The sequence below is a fragment of the Entelurus aequoreus genome, linkage group LG03, assembly GCF_033978785.1.
Source record: "Entelurus aequoreus isolate RoL-2023_Sb linkage group LG03, RoL_Eaeq_v1.1, whole genome shotgun sequence".
Lineage (NCBI taxonomy): Eukaryota > Metazoa > Chordata > Actinopteri > Syngnathiformes > Syngnathidae > Entelurus > Entelurus aequoreus.
Genome location: NC_084733.1, coordinates 3,371,612 through 3,390,422, shown reverse-complemented (window position 1 = coordinate 3,390,422; position 18,811 = coordinate 3,371,612). Strand labels below are relative to the sequence as shown.

General features: G+C 39.0%; 1 protein-coding gene across 2 annotated transcripts in view; it reads right to left on the bottom strand.

Moving 5' to 3' along the window:
• Positions 1–18,811, bottom strand: part of ttbk2a (tau tubulin kinase 2a) — a 91,083-nt gene that overhangs the window by 50,877 nt on the left and 21,395 nt on the right. For both annotated transcript variants that reach the window (XM_062040956.1, XM_062040957.1), the window contains exons 3-6: positions 13,943–14,090; positions 6,192–6,265; positions 3,603–3,743; positions 870–974 (exon numbers count right to left, since the gene is read on the bottom strand). In XM_062040956.1, the coding sequence (XP_061896940.1) occupies positions 870–974; positions 3,603–3,743; positions 6,192–6,265; positions 13,943–14,090 (468 nt within the window). The remainder of the gene's footprint in view (positions 1–869; positions 975–3,602; positions 3,744–6,191; positions 6,266–13,942; positions 14,091–18,811) is intronic.

Below are 18,811 nucleotides of genomic sequence, written 5' to 3'. Positions count from 1 at the left end.
ATGATATCGCACAAAAGTACACACCATGCAGGACTGCTTGTATCGCACATGATTTCACACACAACTACACACCATGCAGGACTGCTTGTATCGCACAGGATATCACACACAAGTACACACCATGCAGGACTGCTTGTATCGCACATGATATCACACACAAGTACACACCATGCAGGACTGCTTGTATCGCACATGATTTCACACACAACTACACACCATCCAGGACTGCTTGTATCGCACATGATATCACACACAAGTACACACCATGCAGGACTGCTTGTATCGCACATGATTTCACACACAACTACACACCATCCAGGACTGCTTGTATCGCACATGATTTCACACACATGTACACACCATGCAGAACTGCTTGTATCGCCCACAAGTACACACCATGCAGGACTGCTTGTATCGCACATGATATCACACACACAAGTACACACCATGCAGGACTGCTTTCGTTGCACATGATATCAAACACAAGTACACACCATGCAGGACTCCTTGTATCGCACAGGATATCACACACAGGTACACGCCATGTAGGACTGCTTGTATCGCCCACAAGTACACACCATGCAGGACTGCTTGTATCGCACAGGATATCACACACACAAGTACACACCATGCAGGACTGCTTGTATCGCACATGATATCACACACAAGTACACACCATGCAGGACTGCTTGTATCGCACATGATATCACACATTTTACACGCAAGCACCTCATCCCATACTTTTTTTTTTTTTTTTTTTTTAATGATATTGGAGCGATATCAAAATGTCCAAATGAGACCTGAACACCTTCATTCATGTCTATTGTACAGAAACACGCAGCAAAAATGTGCAACACGATATCACTTACCGGTCGCACTTCCTGGCTGGAGTTGGTAAACTGTCGGGCCAAACCGAAGTCCAGCATGTAGCAAGTCCTGCAGGTGCTGGGGAAGCGACCCATGGCGAAGTTGGACTGAAAGCAGAAACACAACAAAAATGTCAATTTAAAATTTCAATTTTTTTTTATAGTTTTTTATTTTAAGTATTAAATACAATAAAATAAATGCACTAAAAATTAAAATTAAAATTTAAATATAATTAGAATGTGAATGTAATGTAAACATAAACCTTGACTTTATCATCAAAAACAACTATTATTTATTTGCGCGTACAAAAGTACCAAAAATTGGTAGCGTTGAGTACCGGTATCGACTCCCGGGTACTTGGAATTGGTACCGTATCGGTTGAAATGTGAACATTACCCATCCCTAATAACAGCACAGTGTATCATCTTATATCTGATCATTACGGCTACTACATTGTATAAAACTAGGGATGTCCGATAATGGCTTTTTGCCGATATTGTGCAACTCTTTAATTACCGATACCGATATCAACCGATACCGATATCAACCGATATATACAGTCGTGGAATTAACACATTATTATGCCTAATTTGGACAACCAGGTATGGTGAAGATAAGGTACTTTTTAAAAAAATGAATCAAATAAAATAAGATAAATAAATTAAAAACATTTTCTTGTATGGCTGTTGACCAAAAAGTCATAAATTTTACTTTTTGAAACCGATACCGATAATTTCCGATTTTACATTTTAAAGCATTTATCGCCCGATAATATCGGCAGTCTGATATTATCGGACATCTCTATAAATAACAATTTGTACTTTGCAGAACGTCCTCTATCGCAGTCGTCTCTGGAACCAAACTAACCGCAATAAAAGAGGGTGGAATGTGCACAACACAACTCAGTGTGACCTGTATGGCTGTTGACCAAAAAGTCATACATTTTACTTTTTGAAACCGATACCGATAATTTCCGATTTTACATTTTAAAGCATTTATCGCCCGATAATATCGGCAGTCCAATATTATCGGTCATCTCTATAAATAACAATTTCTACTTTGCAGGAGGTCCTCTATCGCAGTCGTCTCTGGAACCAAACTAACCGCAATAAAAGAGGGTGGAATGTGCACAACACAACTCAGTGTGACCTGTATGGCTGTTGACCAAAAAGTCATAAATTTTACTTTTTGAAACCGATACCGATAATTTATGATTTTACATTTTAAAGCATTTATCGCCCGATAATATTGGCAGTCTGATATTATCGGACATCTCTATAAATAACAACTTGTACATTGCAGAAGGTCCTCTATCGCAGTCGTCTCTGGAACCAAACTAACCGCAATAAAAGAGGGTGGAATGTGCACAACAAATAATAGCACAGGCACCACAGTGTGTAAAGGAGTTATGGTACACAAAACTAGGGATGATACTCGAAACCGGTTTTCCCGGTTGTTTGATAAGAAAAGAACCGAGTCCTCGGACTCTAATCCCTTTTTGAGAACCGGTACCCGTTATCGAGACCACTATAGTAAAGAAAAAGAGTTGATTCTTTATTCGAATCCCGTCCCGAGCAGAAATGCTCCGTGGGACATCACAAGAAATGACGTCACGTAGCTCAGTCATTAGGCGCAGATAGCGAAAGCAGGAAAAACAATGGACGGGAAAAAGCGCTCCAAGGTGTAATAAAGTTCAAAACAAAAGCTATAATCCATCGAATAACTTTACTGAGAGATTTTAGCAGGGTAAAACACATGACGGACACTTTTACCACCAACCGGAAACATAGCAACCAGGCTAGCAACGCACCTCCTTTACGGCAGCTGTCACAACGTTCTTAAAACAACCGCAGCACATACATATATATACAACACATCTCCCTTTTTAACACTTTTGTTTTTCTTTCCTTGTAAACAAAACAAAATCACACTGTATATGTGTTGTCTGTCTAATTATAAATAATGCAGACGAGGCGTGTTGGCTGAGTTCTTGACGTTTACTTTCACAGCGTAGCAACATGCAACACTTTTCGGGGCTACCGCGCATGCTCGTAACTCCCGTTGCATGCTGGGTAGTGTAGTTGTTATATTCCCTAGCTCATAACATCTTTCCCCCTATAAAGAAATAATGTTAACTCAATAAAGTGTATTTCTTTTTTTAGCTTTAACTTTTCATTTTTTAGCATTGTAACCACATTTGCAAACAACTTTTCTCTTCATAGAATGTTCTTTCAATAAAGAAATAAAGTGCAAAAAATGTCAAAGCATCATAACAAACAGTTATGTTCCAATAGCAGCAGAAGTGCACTTTTTGGAGAGCTGTATTATTTTCAGTTTTGCGCCCAAGGGACTGATTTTATTTAACACTATATTATTATTTATACACCTATAGTGATCACAGAGACAGGCTGTATATATTTGTTTCTCTGAAAAATCTCACTTAATATACTTTGGGTAACAACAGTCAATATTTACTTATTTTATTTTATTTTTTTAGGTGGGTAACAGTCAATATTTATTTATTTATTAGATTTTATTTTTTTTATTATATAATAAAAGTGAGCTTTTGTTAAACCAAATATTGTGTGTTTTTTTTCCATATACAACAACCTATCTGGACTCCATAAGAGAATCGATAAGGAATCGGTTCGAGGATTCGATAATAGGCTCGAACTCGATAATTCCTTATCAAACATCATCCCTACACAAAACAAACAATATCCTGATATGCTCACTGGCTTGATGTCCCGATGCAGAAAGCCCACAGAGTGGATGCTCTCGATGGCTTCCAGGATCTGGCGGCCCAAGCGCAGCGTGGTGCTGATGCTGAACGTCCCCCTGCTCATGCTCCTCCTCAGGTCGGCCAGATTACGACCCTGGGAGGGTGCAAAGTAAACAACACTTAGCAAAGATGGACTCCTTTCGCATTGTATTGGAAACCACTAATAAACACACAAGACAATAAATAAACAATAAGCATGCTGCACTAACCATGTATAATTAATAACAGCAGGGTAAATGGAGCTTGTTGATGCTCGACTTAGCACTTTAAAAGTTACACATTAGGTCATGTTTTAATCGGTGCTTGGTTAACAGAATTACACCAAAAATGAATCGCTTTATAGAGAGCCGGGGCTAACTGTGGCGCAAGTCTGGGTAAAAGTGCCGATTTAGGAATGTCTTTTGACTTCACACCAGGCCAGCCGCCAATCAATGGTGTAGGGTGTGTCAGTCCGTCGCCAGCCAGGCATTAAAGAATAGACCTAAAAATGAGCGGTCATCAATCTTCACCAAGACGTCACTTGATTGACATTCACCGCACCCGGGGGTCTTGTGAGGTGACGCTGGCTGCTGTCAGTATTCAGAAAAGATGACCAACAGGAAGGCGAGAAACACTTTTTATTTCGACAGAATCCCGCGCCGTACCTGCCGAATAACCAAAAAGTCCTGTCTTTGCACACATTTTCAACGGGAGACAGGTCTGGACTACAGGCAGGCCAGTCTAGTACCCGCACTCTTTTATTATGAAGCCACGCTGTTGTAACACGTGGCTCGGCATTGTCTTGCTGAAATAAGCAGGGGCGTCCATGATAACGTTGCTTGGATGGCAACATATGTTGCTCCAAAAGCTGTATGTACCTTTCAGCATTAATGGTGCCTTCACAGATGTGTAAGTTACCCATGTGTTGGCCACTAATACACCCCCACACCATCACAGATGCTGCCTTTTACACTTTGCGCCTATAACAATACGGTTGGTTCTTTTCCTCTTTGGTCCGGAGGACACGACGTCCACAGTCTCCAAAAACAGTTTGAAATGTGGACTCGTCAGACCACAGAACACTTTTACACTTTGCATCAGTCCATTTTAGATGAGCTCGGGCCCAGCGAAGACGGCGGCGTTTCTGGGTGTTGTTGATAAATGGCTTTCGCTTCGCATAGTTTTTTTTTTGCCACTTGTGCCAGCTTTTTTGAAACATGTTGGGGTCTTCCAGGAGGAAGGCTCGTAAAAGTCCACTGTGACTTCAAAGCGGAGAGATGACAGGATCTGCCCAATTTCCAGACGAACTCTTTTTGAAGTATTTTACGAACTCTTTTTGAAGTATTTTATGGAACTGTTTTTGAACTATTTTACTAGGGATGTCCGATAATGGCTTTTTGCCGATATCTGATATTCCGATATTGTCCAACTCTTTAATTACCGATACCGATATCAACCGATATATACAGTCGTGGAATTAACACATTATTATGTCTAATTTGGACAACCAGGTATGGTGAAGATAAGGTACTTTTTCAAAAAAATTATAAAATAAAATAAGATAAATAAATTAAAAACATTTTCGTGAATAAAAAAGAAAGTAAAACAATATAAAAACAGTTACATAGAAACTAGTAATTAATGAAAATGAGTAACATTAACTGTTAAAGGTTAGTACTATTAGTGGAGCAGCAGCACGCACAATCATGTGTGCATACGGACTGTATCCCTTGCAGACTGTATTGATATATATTGATATATAATGTAGGAACCAGAATATTGATAACAGAAAGAAACAACCATTTTGTGTGAATGAGGAGGGAGGTTTTTTGGGTTGGTGCATTAATTGTAAGTGTATCTTGTGTTTTTTATGTTGATTTAATTAAAAAAAAAAAAAAACGATACCGATAATAAAAAAAACGATACCGATAATTTCCGATATTACATTTTAACGCATTTATCGGCCGATAATATCGGCAGGCCGATATTGTCGGACATCCCTATATTTTACGACCTCTTCTTTTGAACTGTTCGGTAACCAAAGGCAACGCTGTTTACGACCCACTTCCCTCTGGAAGCAGCTGTGGTCAGGTGGGGGGAGAAAGCCAAAATAAAAGGAGGAGGCATGCGATCTTTTGGCAGAGCGTGCTGAGATACTGTACAAGGGTACAGTGTGTCCGGACGTGTCTCCTCAATTGAGTCCAAATTGAATTCCGTCTCTGTTCAATTCTTTGCCTCTTGTCTTGTTTAATACATGTCATCAGTGTTTGAACCTGACACACGTTGCAGGCATCAAATTCCAAATGAGCTAATATTCGCAAAAAATTACGTTTTCCAGTTCGAACGTTAAGTATCTTGTCTTTGCGGACTATTCAATTGAATATAGGTTGAAAAAGATTTGCAAATCATTGTATTCTGTTTTTATTTACCATTCACACAACGTGACAACTTCACTGCTTTTGGGGTTTGTAGTTGAAAAGTGTTTTCTCTCTACCCGTTATAAACATTGCCCCCCCGCCACAAATAATGCTGTAAATATGCATGCCAGGCCAGTACGACTGACCTGAAGCTCCATCACCACATAGTTGAAGCGGTCGTTGCGTCCGCATCCCACAAAGCGACACACGTGGTCCTTCCCTGTGAAGGACAGCGATGAAGTCAACATTTCATGTCCAGCAAATGACTTTATATCATCTGACCAGTGTGACTTATAGGTCTGAATGCATGTGTGTGTGTGTGTGTGTGTGTGTGTGTGTGTGTGTGTGTGTGTGTGTGTGTGTGTGTGTGTGTGTGTGTGTGTGTGTGTGTGATCGCCTTGCAGGACATTACTGCTGAGGCAGCCTGATTGAGGCCACACCCCACAGCTGGTCTGCATGCACTGCAGCCACCACAGCCCTGCTTTATTCCCTAACCCAGGGGTCACCAACCTTTTTGAAAGCAAGAGCTGTTTCTTGGGTACTAATTAATGCAAAGGGCTACCAGTTTGATACACACTTAAATAAATTGCCAGAAATAGCCAATTTGCTCAATTTACCTTTAACTCTATGTTATTATTAATAATTAATGATATTTATCTTTGTGGAAACACTGATCATCTTAATGATTTCCCACATTAAATATATATAGAAACAGATAAATATCAATATGCAACACTTTATTTTTATATTTTCTCTAAGTGCACATTTTTCAAATTGAACATTTTCAAATGATCACTTCTAAGACAGTCTTGTGAAATCACAATATCCCATTTTAACTAGCTAGCCACTAACATTTTTTTTTAACAAATCATGAATTACTTTGCACCATGTTTGTACAAATAATAACTCATGTAAAATTTAAAAAAATAAAAAAATTATTTATGGAACATCATTAGTATTTTTTCCTGATTAAGATTAATTTTAGAATTTTGATGACATGTTTTAAATAGGTTAAAATCCAATCTGCACTTTGTTAGAATATATAACAAATTGGACCAAGCTATATTTCTAACAAAGACAAATCATTATTTCTTCTAGATTTTCCAGAACAAAAATTTTAAAAGAAATTCAAAAGACTTTGAAATAAGATTTAAATTTGATTCTACAGATTTTCTAGATTTGCCAGAATAATTTTTTTGAATTTTAATCATAATAAGTTTCAAGAAATATTTCACAAATATTCTTCATCGAAAAAACAGAAGCTAAAATGAAGAATTAAAATTAAAATGTATTTATTATTCTTTACAATAAAAAAAAATCGACTTGAACATCGATTTAAATTGTCAGGAAAGAAGAGAAAGGAATTTAAAAAGGTAAAAAGGTATATGTGTTTAAAAATCCTAAAATCATTTTTAAGGTTGTATTTTTTCCTCTAAAATTGTCTTTCTGAAAGTTATAAGAAGCAAAGTAAAAAAAAAAATGAATTTATTTAAACAAGTGAAGACCAAGTCTTTAAAATATTTTCTTGGATTTTCAAATTCTATTTGAGTTTTGTCTCTCTTAGAATTAAAAATGTCGGGCAAAGCGAGACCAGCATGCTAGTAAATAAATAGAATTAAAAAAATAGAGGCAGCTCACTGGTAAGTGCTGCTATTTGAGCTATTTTTAGAACAGGCCAGCGGGCTACTCATCTGGTGACCCCTGCTATATGCGATAGTCCTCATGGGAAATGCGGTCCTTCTTCTGGTAAAACACTACCGCTTTGGTCAGACCTGCCAAATTTATATGCCGATTTCAAAAGGCCACGGCCCCCTGACACCCCTTCTCAACTGTCTATGCCACATCAAGGCTTGGTTAGCTCAGAATTGTTTAATAATGAATGAGGGGAAAAACGGAAATTTCAGTTTTCGGTCCGGCCCTCACTGACTTGGGACCATTGCAAAATGATGTGCGTCCCAAAGTCACCAGCCTTGGCGTCACTATAGACAGCCATTTCAAACTTGACAAACAAGTCAATGGCGTTTTAAAATCGTGTAAGGCTGAAACGACGCGTCGACGTAGTCGACGTCATCGGTTACGTAAATACGTCGACGCCGTTTTTGTGCGTCGACGCGTCGCATATTTACGTCACACTACCGTCATGGCGGAGCGCAAAGCAGACTGTGCGAGCGAGGGGGGAAAAACGCACGCCAAAAGTGGTCAAAAGTGTGGGAGTATTTCAATAAAGGGCCTAATAATGTTGTTGTATGCACACTGTGTCGAGCGGAAATGGCCTATCATAGCAGCACAACGGCTATGAACCAACATTTGAAAAGAAAACCATCAACTAGTCAATCGTCCGCGTTAGCAGACGTTGTCATCATTACACAAAAACATGAATGTGTCATTTGTATCTGCTAGGGGTGTAACGGTACGTGTTTTGTATTGAACCGTTTCGGTACGGGGCTTTCGGTTCGGTACGGGGGTGTACCGAACGAGTTTCTAACCTAAAGCTAACTTTAGCTGCTAAAGTCTAAACAAGCTGCTGGGAATATTGTAAACAAGAAGAGAAGCAGAGCATGTAGACATGCTAACCTTTCTTCATTACAACTGTTAGTCACTCACTGGAATGAGTAGAATTGGTTATTGTGTACTGTGTTGGACTGGATGTTTATTTTGCACATTTTAAAAGCAATACTTAATGTTTACAGTGCTCCAGAATATTTAGATTGGCACTTTTTTGTATTGGATGTTTATCTTTATTTTTGCACATTTTAGCAAATAAGCAATACTTTCACTTTTGTTGAAATGTTTACACTGTTGTTACAGAATATTTCGTTTTGCACTTTTTTGTATCGGATGTTTATCTTTATTTTTGCACATTTTAAAGCAAAATAAGCAATACTTTTACTTTTGAAATGCTTATACTATTGCAGAATATTACGATTTGCACTGGATGTTGACTTTTATATTTGCACATTCAAAAGCAAACAAGCTACTTTTAATTTTGTTAAATGTTAAAAGTTTTAAATGTTTACATTGTTACAGAACATTTAGTCATGTTGTTGTCAATGTTGACTGAGTGTAAATAAATAAAAGCCATGCCTTTTGAAAAAACTGGCCTACTTTTATTTTTTTCATCTTCATTTTGAATACAATAAAATAAAAAATAATCGGTAAAAGGAAAAATAATCTATAGATGAATCGAAAAATAATCTATAGATTAACCGATTAATCGGAAAAATCTATAGATTAACCGATTAATCCAAAAAAATAATCTATAGATTAACCGGGGAAAAATAATCTATAGATTAACCGATTAATCGAAAAAATAATCTATAGATTAATCGATAGAAAAATAATCGTTAGCTGCAGCCTTAAAATCCTGTTTTTATCATCTTCGTCTTTTAGTAAAGGCAAAACCGATTTTTATCTTTGAACCTTTTTGAACAAGTGGTGCATGCTTTTATTTCAAGTGGATGCACTTCATGCTGGCATTAGCCACAAAGCTCTCTCCCGGTTGCAGTTAGTCCAGAAGGCGGCAGCACGACTTTTAACAGGGGCCAGGAGACGCCAGCATTTAACCCCAATTCTTCGGAGATTGCACTGGCTCCCTGTTCATTTTAGAATTGATTTTAAAACCTTGCCGTTTGTTTTGAAAGCTTTACATGGACTGGCACCTCAGTATATTACACACCTGCGCACGCTCTGAGGTCCGAGAGCCAGCTCCAGCTCGTGGTGCCCAGGACCAGACTTAAAACCAGGGGAGACAGGGGCCTTCTCTGTGGTCGGCCCTAAGCTCTGGAACATTCTGCCCCTCCATGTTCCAACTGATCCCACAGTGGAGTGTTTTAAGTCTCGTCTTAAGACCCACTTTTATTCTTTGGCTTTTAACACTACGTGAGTTGTGTGGTCTTCTGTCCTCTGTTGTCCTCTGTGTTTTTTAAAATGTTGATTTCTATTTACTGTTTTAATTGGTTTTACCCTTTAAAATTGTTTTTAATCATATTTATTTTTATATTGTTTTTATATTTATTTATTTTGTGTTTTTATTCAGTCATTGGTGGAGCTAAGGATAATATTTGAATGTTGTTTTTAATATTTTTGTGCAGCACTTTGGAAACATTTTTGTTGTTTAAATGTGCTATATAAATAAAGTGGATTGGATTGGGCAAATTAAGGCCCGGGGGCCTGTTAAGCTTTTCAATCTGGCCCGCCGGACCCTCCCAAATAATTTTTTTTAGATGTTTAAGATGTAAAGTGTAGCTGCCATTATGATGTGCACTCATGTTTTCTAATGACCGGAAGTCTTCAACTATACTAAGTCTTTCAATGCTTGGAATCTGCGCTTTTGCATGATATACTAATTACTATGGTCATCTAATTAGTTACTCTGGTCATCTAATTAGTTATTATGATCATCGAATTAGTTACTACGGTCATCTAACTAGTTACTATGGTCATCTAATTAGTTACTATGGTCATCTAATTAGTTACTATGATCATCTAATTAGTTACTATGGTCATCTAATTAGTTACTATGTACTATAGTCATCTAATTAGTTACAATGGTCATCTAATTAGTTACTATGGTCATCTAATTAGTTACTATGATCATCTAATTAGTTACTATGGTCATCTAATTAGTTACTATGATCATCTAATTAGTTACTATGTACTATAGTCATCAAATTAGTTACTATGGTCATCTAATTAGTTACTATGGTCATCTAATTAGTTACTATGGTCATCTAATTAGTTACTATGATCATCTAATTAGTTACTATGGTCATCTAATTAGTTACTATGTACTATAGTCATCTAATTAGTTACTATGGTCATCTAATTAGTTACTATGGTCATCTAATTAGTTACTATGTACTATAGTCATCTAATTAGTTACTATGGTCATCTAATTAGTTACTATGGTCATCTAATTAGTTACTATGATCATCTAATTAGTTACTATGGTCATCTAATTAGTTACTATGTACTATAGTCATCTAATTAGTTACTATGGTCATCTAATTAGTTACTATGATCATCTAATTAGTTACTATGATCATCTAAGTCACAGCAGCTTAGACGAGGCACCAAGCAGGGTGAGTGGGGAGCGTTTCCACAGAGTGTTCCCAGCGCCTGAAATGCGGGTGTCAGGGACGGACGCGGAAGGAGATTTTTACAACAAAGTTCTAAACCATATTGATGTATCAGATTGTAGGTGGGGTTTTCTTTACCCTTCGCGTTCATGTTTCGCTGTGTTTGTTGAGGGGGTGTGACGTTCACACACTACCGTTCAAAAGTTTGGGGTCACCCAAACAATTTTGTGTTTGAGCCTTCATTTCTAAGAACAAGAATAGACTGTGGAGTTTCAGGTGAAAGTTCTCTTTTTCTTGGCCATTTTGAGCGTTTAATTGAGCCCACAAATGTGATGCTCCAGAAACTCAATCTGCTCAAAGGAAGGTCAGTTTTGTAGCTTCTGTAACGAGCTAAACTGTTTTCAGGTGTGTGAACATGATTGCGCAAGGGTTTTCTAATCATCAATTAGCCTTCTGAGCCAATGAGCAAACACATTGTACCATTAGAACACTGGAGTGATAGTTGCTGGAAATGGGCCTCTATACACCTATGTAGATATTGCACCAAAAACCAGACATTTGCAGCTAGAATAGTCATTTAGCACATTAGCAATGTATAGAGTGTATTTCTTTCAAGTTAAGACTAGTTTAAAGTTATCTTCATTGAAAAGTACAGTGATTTTCCTTCAAAAATAAGAACATTTCAATGTGACCCCAAACTTTTGAACGGTAGTGTATGTGGTCAATATTCAGTGTTTTATCGTTCGTAGTTAATATTGTAAATCCCACATTAATTGTGATGTACTTTCTGGGTGTCTCATTCAGTAATAAAACAATTAAATTCCATTCCGTTTTGTCAGGCGGTCTGTCATATTGTTTTAGCGTTCAATCAGACATTATAGTGAGGTTTTGTATTAGTGTCCCTAAAAAAAGATATACCGGCCCCCGGACACATTTTTCACTGAGTCAAAATAATTGCCCAGGCCTGGTTTTGGTCCGCTGACGCCGGCAAAATCAAGCAAAACTGAAAGTTCTTAAAGGCCTACTGAAAGCCACTACTAGCGACCACGCAGTCTGATAGTTTATATATCAATGATGAAATCTTAACATTGCAACACATGCCAATACGGCCGGCTTAACTTATAAAGTGACATTTTAAATTTCCCGGGAAATATCCGGCTGAAACGTCGCGGTATGATGACGTATGCGCGTGACGAAGTCCGAGTAACCAAAGTTATGGTACCCCGTAGAATCCTATACAAAAAGCTCTGTTTTCATTTCATAATTCCACAGTATTCTGGACATCTTTTGCAATTTGTTTAATGAACAATGAAGGCTGCAAAGAAGACAGTTGTAGGTGGGATCGGTGTATTAGCAGCGGACTACAGCAACACAACCAGGAGGACTTTGTCGGAGCGCTAGCCGCGCTAGCCGCCGACCTCACCTTGACTTCCTATGTCTCCGGGCCGCCAAACGCATCAGGTGAAGTCCTTCGTCCTTCCGCCGATTGCTGGAACGCAGGTGAGCACGGGTGTTGATGAGTAGATGAGGGCTGGCTGGCGTAGGTGGAGAGCTAATGTTTTTAGCATAGCTCTGTGCGGTCCGGTTGCTAAGTTAGCTTCAATGGCGTCGTTAGCACAGCATTGTTAACCTTCGCCAGCCTGGAAAGCATTAACCGTGTATTTACATGTCCACGGTTTAATAGTATTGTTGATTTTCTATCTATCCTTCCTTCTATCCTTTATTTTTTTGTTTCTATATGCAGTTAAAGCACGATGCTATCACGTTAGCTCGTAGCTAAAGCATTCCGTGGAGATAAAAGGCACTGAATGTCCATTTTGCGTTCTCGACTCTCATTTTCAAGAGGATATAGTATCCCAGGTGGTTTAAAATACAAATCCGTGATCCACAATAGAAAAAGGAGAGAGTGTGGAATCCAATGAGCCAGCTTGTACCTAAGTTACGGTCAGAGCGAAAAAAGATACGTCCTGCACTGCCTCTCAAGTCCTTCACTGTAACGTTCCTCATCCACGAATCTTTCATCCTCGCTCAAATTAATGGGGTAATCGTCACTTTCTCGGTCCGAATCTCTCTCGCTCCATTGTAAACAACGGGGAATTGTGAGGAATACTAGCTCCTGTGACGTCACGCTACTTCCGCTACAGGCAAGGCTTTTTTTTTATCAGCGAGCAAAAGTTGCGAACTTTATCGTCTATGTTCTCTACTAAATCCTTTCAGCAAAAATATGGCAATATCGCGAAATGATCAAGTATGACACATAGAATGGATCTGCTATTCCCGTTTAAATAAAAAAGTAGGCCTTTAAGTGAGGCTTTAAATGAATTAAAAAGAATAATATTAGGGCTGATGAATGGCGGACATAAGCGAGCCGCACTGTCTTAAACTTGACAAGGTTCATATGTGTTGTTATGAAGCTCAGGGTTGTTGGATGTGTGCTGCTCAGCAATGTTCGGGGCCCCTCTCCAGTTACGTTCTGCCTCCCTGGGGCCCCCGCCATTAGACGGCTAACATGATCCCTGCACATTGATTTTCCCTCTCGGAAAAGGGCACGTGTGCATTTTACAGACCGGGAGGACGCGGCAAAAGAAGAGAAAGTGAAAGGAAGTGTGAGCAACAACTTCAAACATGAAAAGCTTTCATCGTTGGACGGTGATGTCATTTGTCGGTCTGACGCACTGACAGTAGGGCGGGTGTCTCTCCACCATCCTGTCCACGCCAACGGGTGTCTCTCCACCATCCCGTCCACGCCAAACCCTCAGGTCACGGCGGTCGGCGTGATCGATAAGAATAAGCGGAACCAAATCCGTTTCGGGACTCACCCTGCAGCTTCTTGAGCACGGCGACCTCCATTTTGAGCACTTGTTTCGGCTGCTGGGCCGACTCCACCTTCAGCGCCACGCTGACCCGCGTGAGCAGGTCCAGCGCCTCGTAGATCTCCCCGAAACCTCCGCCCCCGATCTTCTTCACCTGGATGAGGAGGGACAAAAAAATGAAAAAGATGTTGCTTGGATGGCAACATATGTTGCTCCAAAAGCTGCATGTACCTTTCAGCATTAATGGTGCCTTCACACATGTGTAAGTTACCCATGTCTTGGCCACTAATACACCCCCATACCATCACACATGCTGCCTTTTACACTTTCACCCTAGAACAATCCGGATGGTTCTTTTCCTCTGACGTTTAAAGTTTCCAAAAACAATTTGAAATGTGGACTCGTCAGACCACAGAACACTTTTCCACTTTGTATCAGTCCATCTTAGATGAGCTCGGGCCCAGAGAAGCCGACGGCTTTTCTGGGTGTTGTTGATAAATGGCTTTGGCTTTGCATAGTAGAGTTTTAACTTGCACTTACAGATGTAGCGACCAACTGTAGTTACTGACAGTGGGTTTCTGAAGCGTTCCTGAGCCCATGTGGTGATATCCTTTACACACTGATATCGCTTTTTGATGCAGTACCGCCTGAGGGATCCAAGGTGTGTAATATCATGGCTTACGTGCAGTGATTTCTCCAGATTCTCTGAACCTTTTGATGGCATTACAGAGCGTAGATGGTGAAATCCCTGAATTCCTTGCAATAGCTTGGTTGAGAAATGTCGTTCTCAAACAATTTGCTCAGGCATTTGTTGACAAAGTGGTGACCCTCGCCCCGTCCTTGTTTCATGGAAGCTTGCTTTTATACCCAATCATGGCACCCACCTGTTCCCAATTAGCCTATTCACCTGTGGGATGTTGCAAATAAGTCTTTGATGAGCATTCCTCAACTTTCTCGGTCTTTTTTGCCACTTGTGCCAGCTTTTTTTGAAACATGTTGCAGGCATCAAATTCCAGATGAGCTAATGTTTGCAACATTTTCCAGTTTGAACATGAAATATGTTGTCTTTGCAGTCTATTCAATTGAATATAAGTTGAAAAGGATTTGTTGTATTCTCTTTTTATTGACCATCTACACAACGTGACAACTTCACTGGGTTTTGGGTTTTGTACACCGGCACACGAGTGCCCCGTTTTTGGAATACTAGTCTCTTGGCTCATTGCTATGCTTTAAGGTTACAAGCAATAATTGGTGTTACGAGCCTCCCCACCACTAGTTGGCGTAGTGAATGTTACAGTAAACCCCGTAAGGTCCGACCAAAACATCCGCTCTTACTCGCTAGCATTAGCTTAAAGCCAGAGAGGGACATAACTTTGCTTTTCCAAGCATTGGAAGGAAGAAAGCGAGTGTGATTCCTTTGATGCGCCTTATAATCCGGTGCGCCTTATATATGAAAACAGATCGAAAATAGACCATTCATCGGCAGTGCGCCTTATAATCCGGTGCGCTCTATGGTCCGGAAAATACGGTAATAATTAGGGATGTCCGATAATGGCTTTTTGCCGATATCCGATATGCCGATATTGTCCAACTCTTTAATTACCGATACCGATATCAACCGATACCGATATCAACCGATATACACAGTCGTGGAATTAACACATTATTATGCCTAATTTGGACAACCAGGTATGGTGAAGATAAGGTACTTTTTAAAAAAATGAATCAAATAAAATAAGATCAATAAATTAAAAACATTTTCTTGAATAAAAAAGAAAGTAAAACAATATAAAAACAGTTACATAGAAACTAGTAATTAATGAAAATTAGTAAAATTAACTGTTAAAGGTTAGTACTATTAGTGGAGCAGCAGCACGCACAATCATGTGTGCTTACGGACTGTATCCCTTGCAGACTGTATTGATATATATTGATATATAATGTAGGAAGCAGAATATTAATAACAGAAAGAAATGGGGGCAGGGAGGTTTTTTGGGTTGGTGCACTAATTGTAAGTGTATCTTGTGTTTTTTATGTTGATTTAATAAAAAAATAAAAAAAATTTAAAAAAAAAACAAAAAAAACGATACAGATAATTAAAAAACCGATACCGATAATTTCCGATATTACATTTTAACGCATTTATCGGCCGATAATATCGGCAGGCCGATATTATCGGACATCCCTAATTTCAGTGAATAATTTATTGTTCAAATCTGTATATAAATATGTACATAAAGTGTTGTAATTATATTGTAAAATGGATGGATGGACGTTTAAAACAAAACTGTTATTATTAATTAGTAAGTATACATTTTTCGAGCCTTTTTAGAGAAAATCATATAATTGTAGTAAATTATGCAAATTACTCGATGATGTCATGATGACTACGCCCATAGCCACGCCCCCACCACCACAGGTATCTTGGCAGTTTATGGGAAACACTGTATCATTATGTCAAGATAATGGCACTAGCATTTACTTCATTTAAGAATATTTTTCAACCCATCCATCCATCTTCCGCTTATCCGAGGTCGGGTCGCGGGGGCAGCAGCCTAAGCAGGGACACCCAGACTTCCCTCTCCCCAGCCACTTCGTCCAGCTCTTCCCGGGGGGATCCCGAGGCGTTCCCAGGCCAGCCGGGAGACATAGTCTTCCCAACGTGTCCTGGGTCTTCCCCGTGGCCTCCTACCGGTAGGAATATTTTTCAACATATTGAGCAAAAAGGTCTCTTCTTTTTTTTTCTTCCAAGAAAAGTGCACTTGTTATTAGTGAGAATATACTCATTTTAAGCTATTTTTGGGTTCATTGAAGTTAGCTAATTTGACTTGTTTTGGAAAATCTTGACAAGCCAAATTTTCTTGTTCTATTGGCAGATAATTTTGCTTATTTCAAATAAAATACCCCTAATTTTTGTATTTTTTTCCCTTGTTTTTGAACACTGACTTTTTGCAGTGTAGGGCCTGTGCTTTATTCATACTTCACATCATTTGCACTTTTATTTAAAAAAATATACAAACTATACACCTTTACCTTTAGGCACAAGCAAGGTTTTTATTCCCTCTTTTCTACCCCTGCGCGCCCTTCAGCGTCCTCCACGCGCAGATTGGTGTGCTGCGGGATTAACTGCGGCGTGCTTACGTAACTGGCGCTGCCTCCTTGGGAGGCCAGGAAGCCGGCGAACATGGCACTGAAGGATTTGGTCTCTCTCTCCGTGGGAACAATGCCTCTGCACTCTTGCCTTCAGCTCCAGCGATGCCAGGAATAGCAACGCCCGGCTATCTTTAGATCTCACGCTGCCGCAGTGCTACTTGGACGGAGGGATGTGACCCGCAAATGTGCGACACACCATTTCATCTTACACACCCACGGGACGGAAAAACCTCAGAATACTTCATTGATATTAATCAACACTTTTTGGGGATTTTTGCCTCTCATTCACAATCACTATGGAAGACAAGAACACCTACAGTACCGGCCAAAAGTGTGGACACACCTTCTCCTCATTCAATGCCTTTTCTGTGATTCCCTGTTGTTCCCCTCTGGTTCTCTGGCTGCCCCTTTTGGATTCTCCACCTCCCGGACACGGACCTTCTACGCCCGCTTAGCCCTCGACTTCCTGCTTGCCTCACGGACATTCCAGCCTGTCTTTCCCCTATGGGACTTCCGCCTCTCACTCAACACTCCTGGTAACACACAACAGCTAATCTCCACACGTAGTCTCACAAACATACACACACTTTTGGATTTTGTCACACTACATTCTCTAGTTTATATTATTATTGTTTCGCTATTATATATATATATACAGTGTATATTGTATATATATAATAAAATCATAGAGCTTAACTACGGCCCCTTGTGGTCTGTGCCGTCTACTCCTCCTAAACACAACCAATATAGGTTGAAAAGTGGGGATGTCCGATAATGGCTTTTTGCCGATATCCGATATTCCGATATTGTCCAACTCTTTAATTACCGATACCGATATCAACCGATACCGATACCGATATATGCAGTCGTGGAATTAACACATTATTATGCCTAATTTGGACAACCAGGTATGGTGAAGATAAGGTACTTTTTAAAAAAATTAGTAAAATAAGATAAATAAATTAAAAACATTTTCTTGAATAAAAAAGAAAGTAAAACAATATAAAAACAGTTACATAGAAACTAGTAATGAATGAAAATGAGTAAAATGAACTGTTAAAGGTTAGTACTATTAGTGGAGCAGCAGCACGCACAATCATGTGTGCTTACGGACTGTATCCCTTGCAGACTGTATTGATATATATTGATATATAATGTAGGAAGCAGAATATTAATAACAGAAAGAAACAACCCTTTTGTGTGAATGAGTGTAAATGGGGGAGGGAGGTTTTTTGGGTTGGTGCACTAATTGTAAGTGTATCTTGTGTTTTTTATGTTGATTTAATTAAAAAAATTAAAATAAAAAATAAAACCGATACCGATAATAAAAAAAAACGATACCGATAATTTCCGATATTACATTTTAACGCATATATCGGCCGATAATATCGGCAGGCCGATATTTATCGGACATCTCTATTGAAAAGGATTTGCAAATCATTGTATTCTGTTTTTAATTACCATTTACACAATGTGCCAACTTCACTGGTTTGGACACACCTTCTCATTCAATGTGTTTTCTTTATTTTCATGACTATTTACATTGTAGATTGTCACATCCAAACTATGAATGAACACATGCGGAGTTATGTACTTAAAAAAAAGGTGAAATAACTGAAAACATGTTTTATATTCTAGTTTCTTCAAAATAGCCACCCTTTTGCTCTGATTACTGCTTTGGCATTCTCTCCATGAGCTTCAAGAGGTAGCTTCACAGGTGTG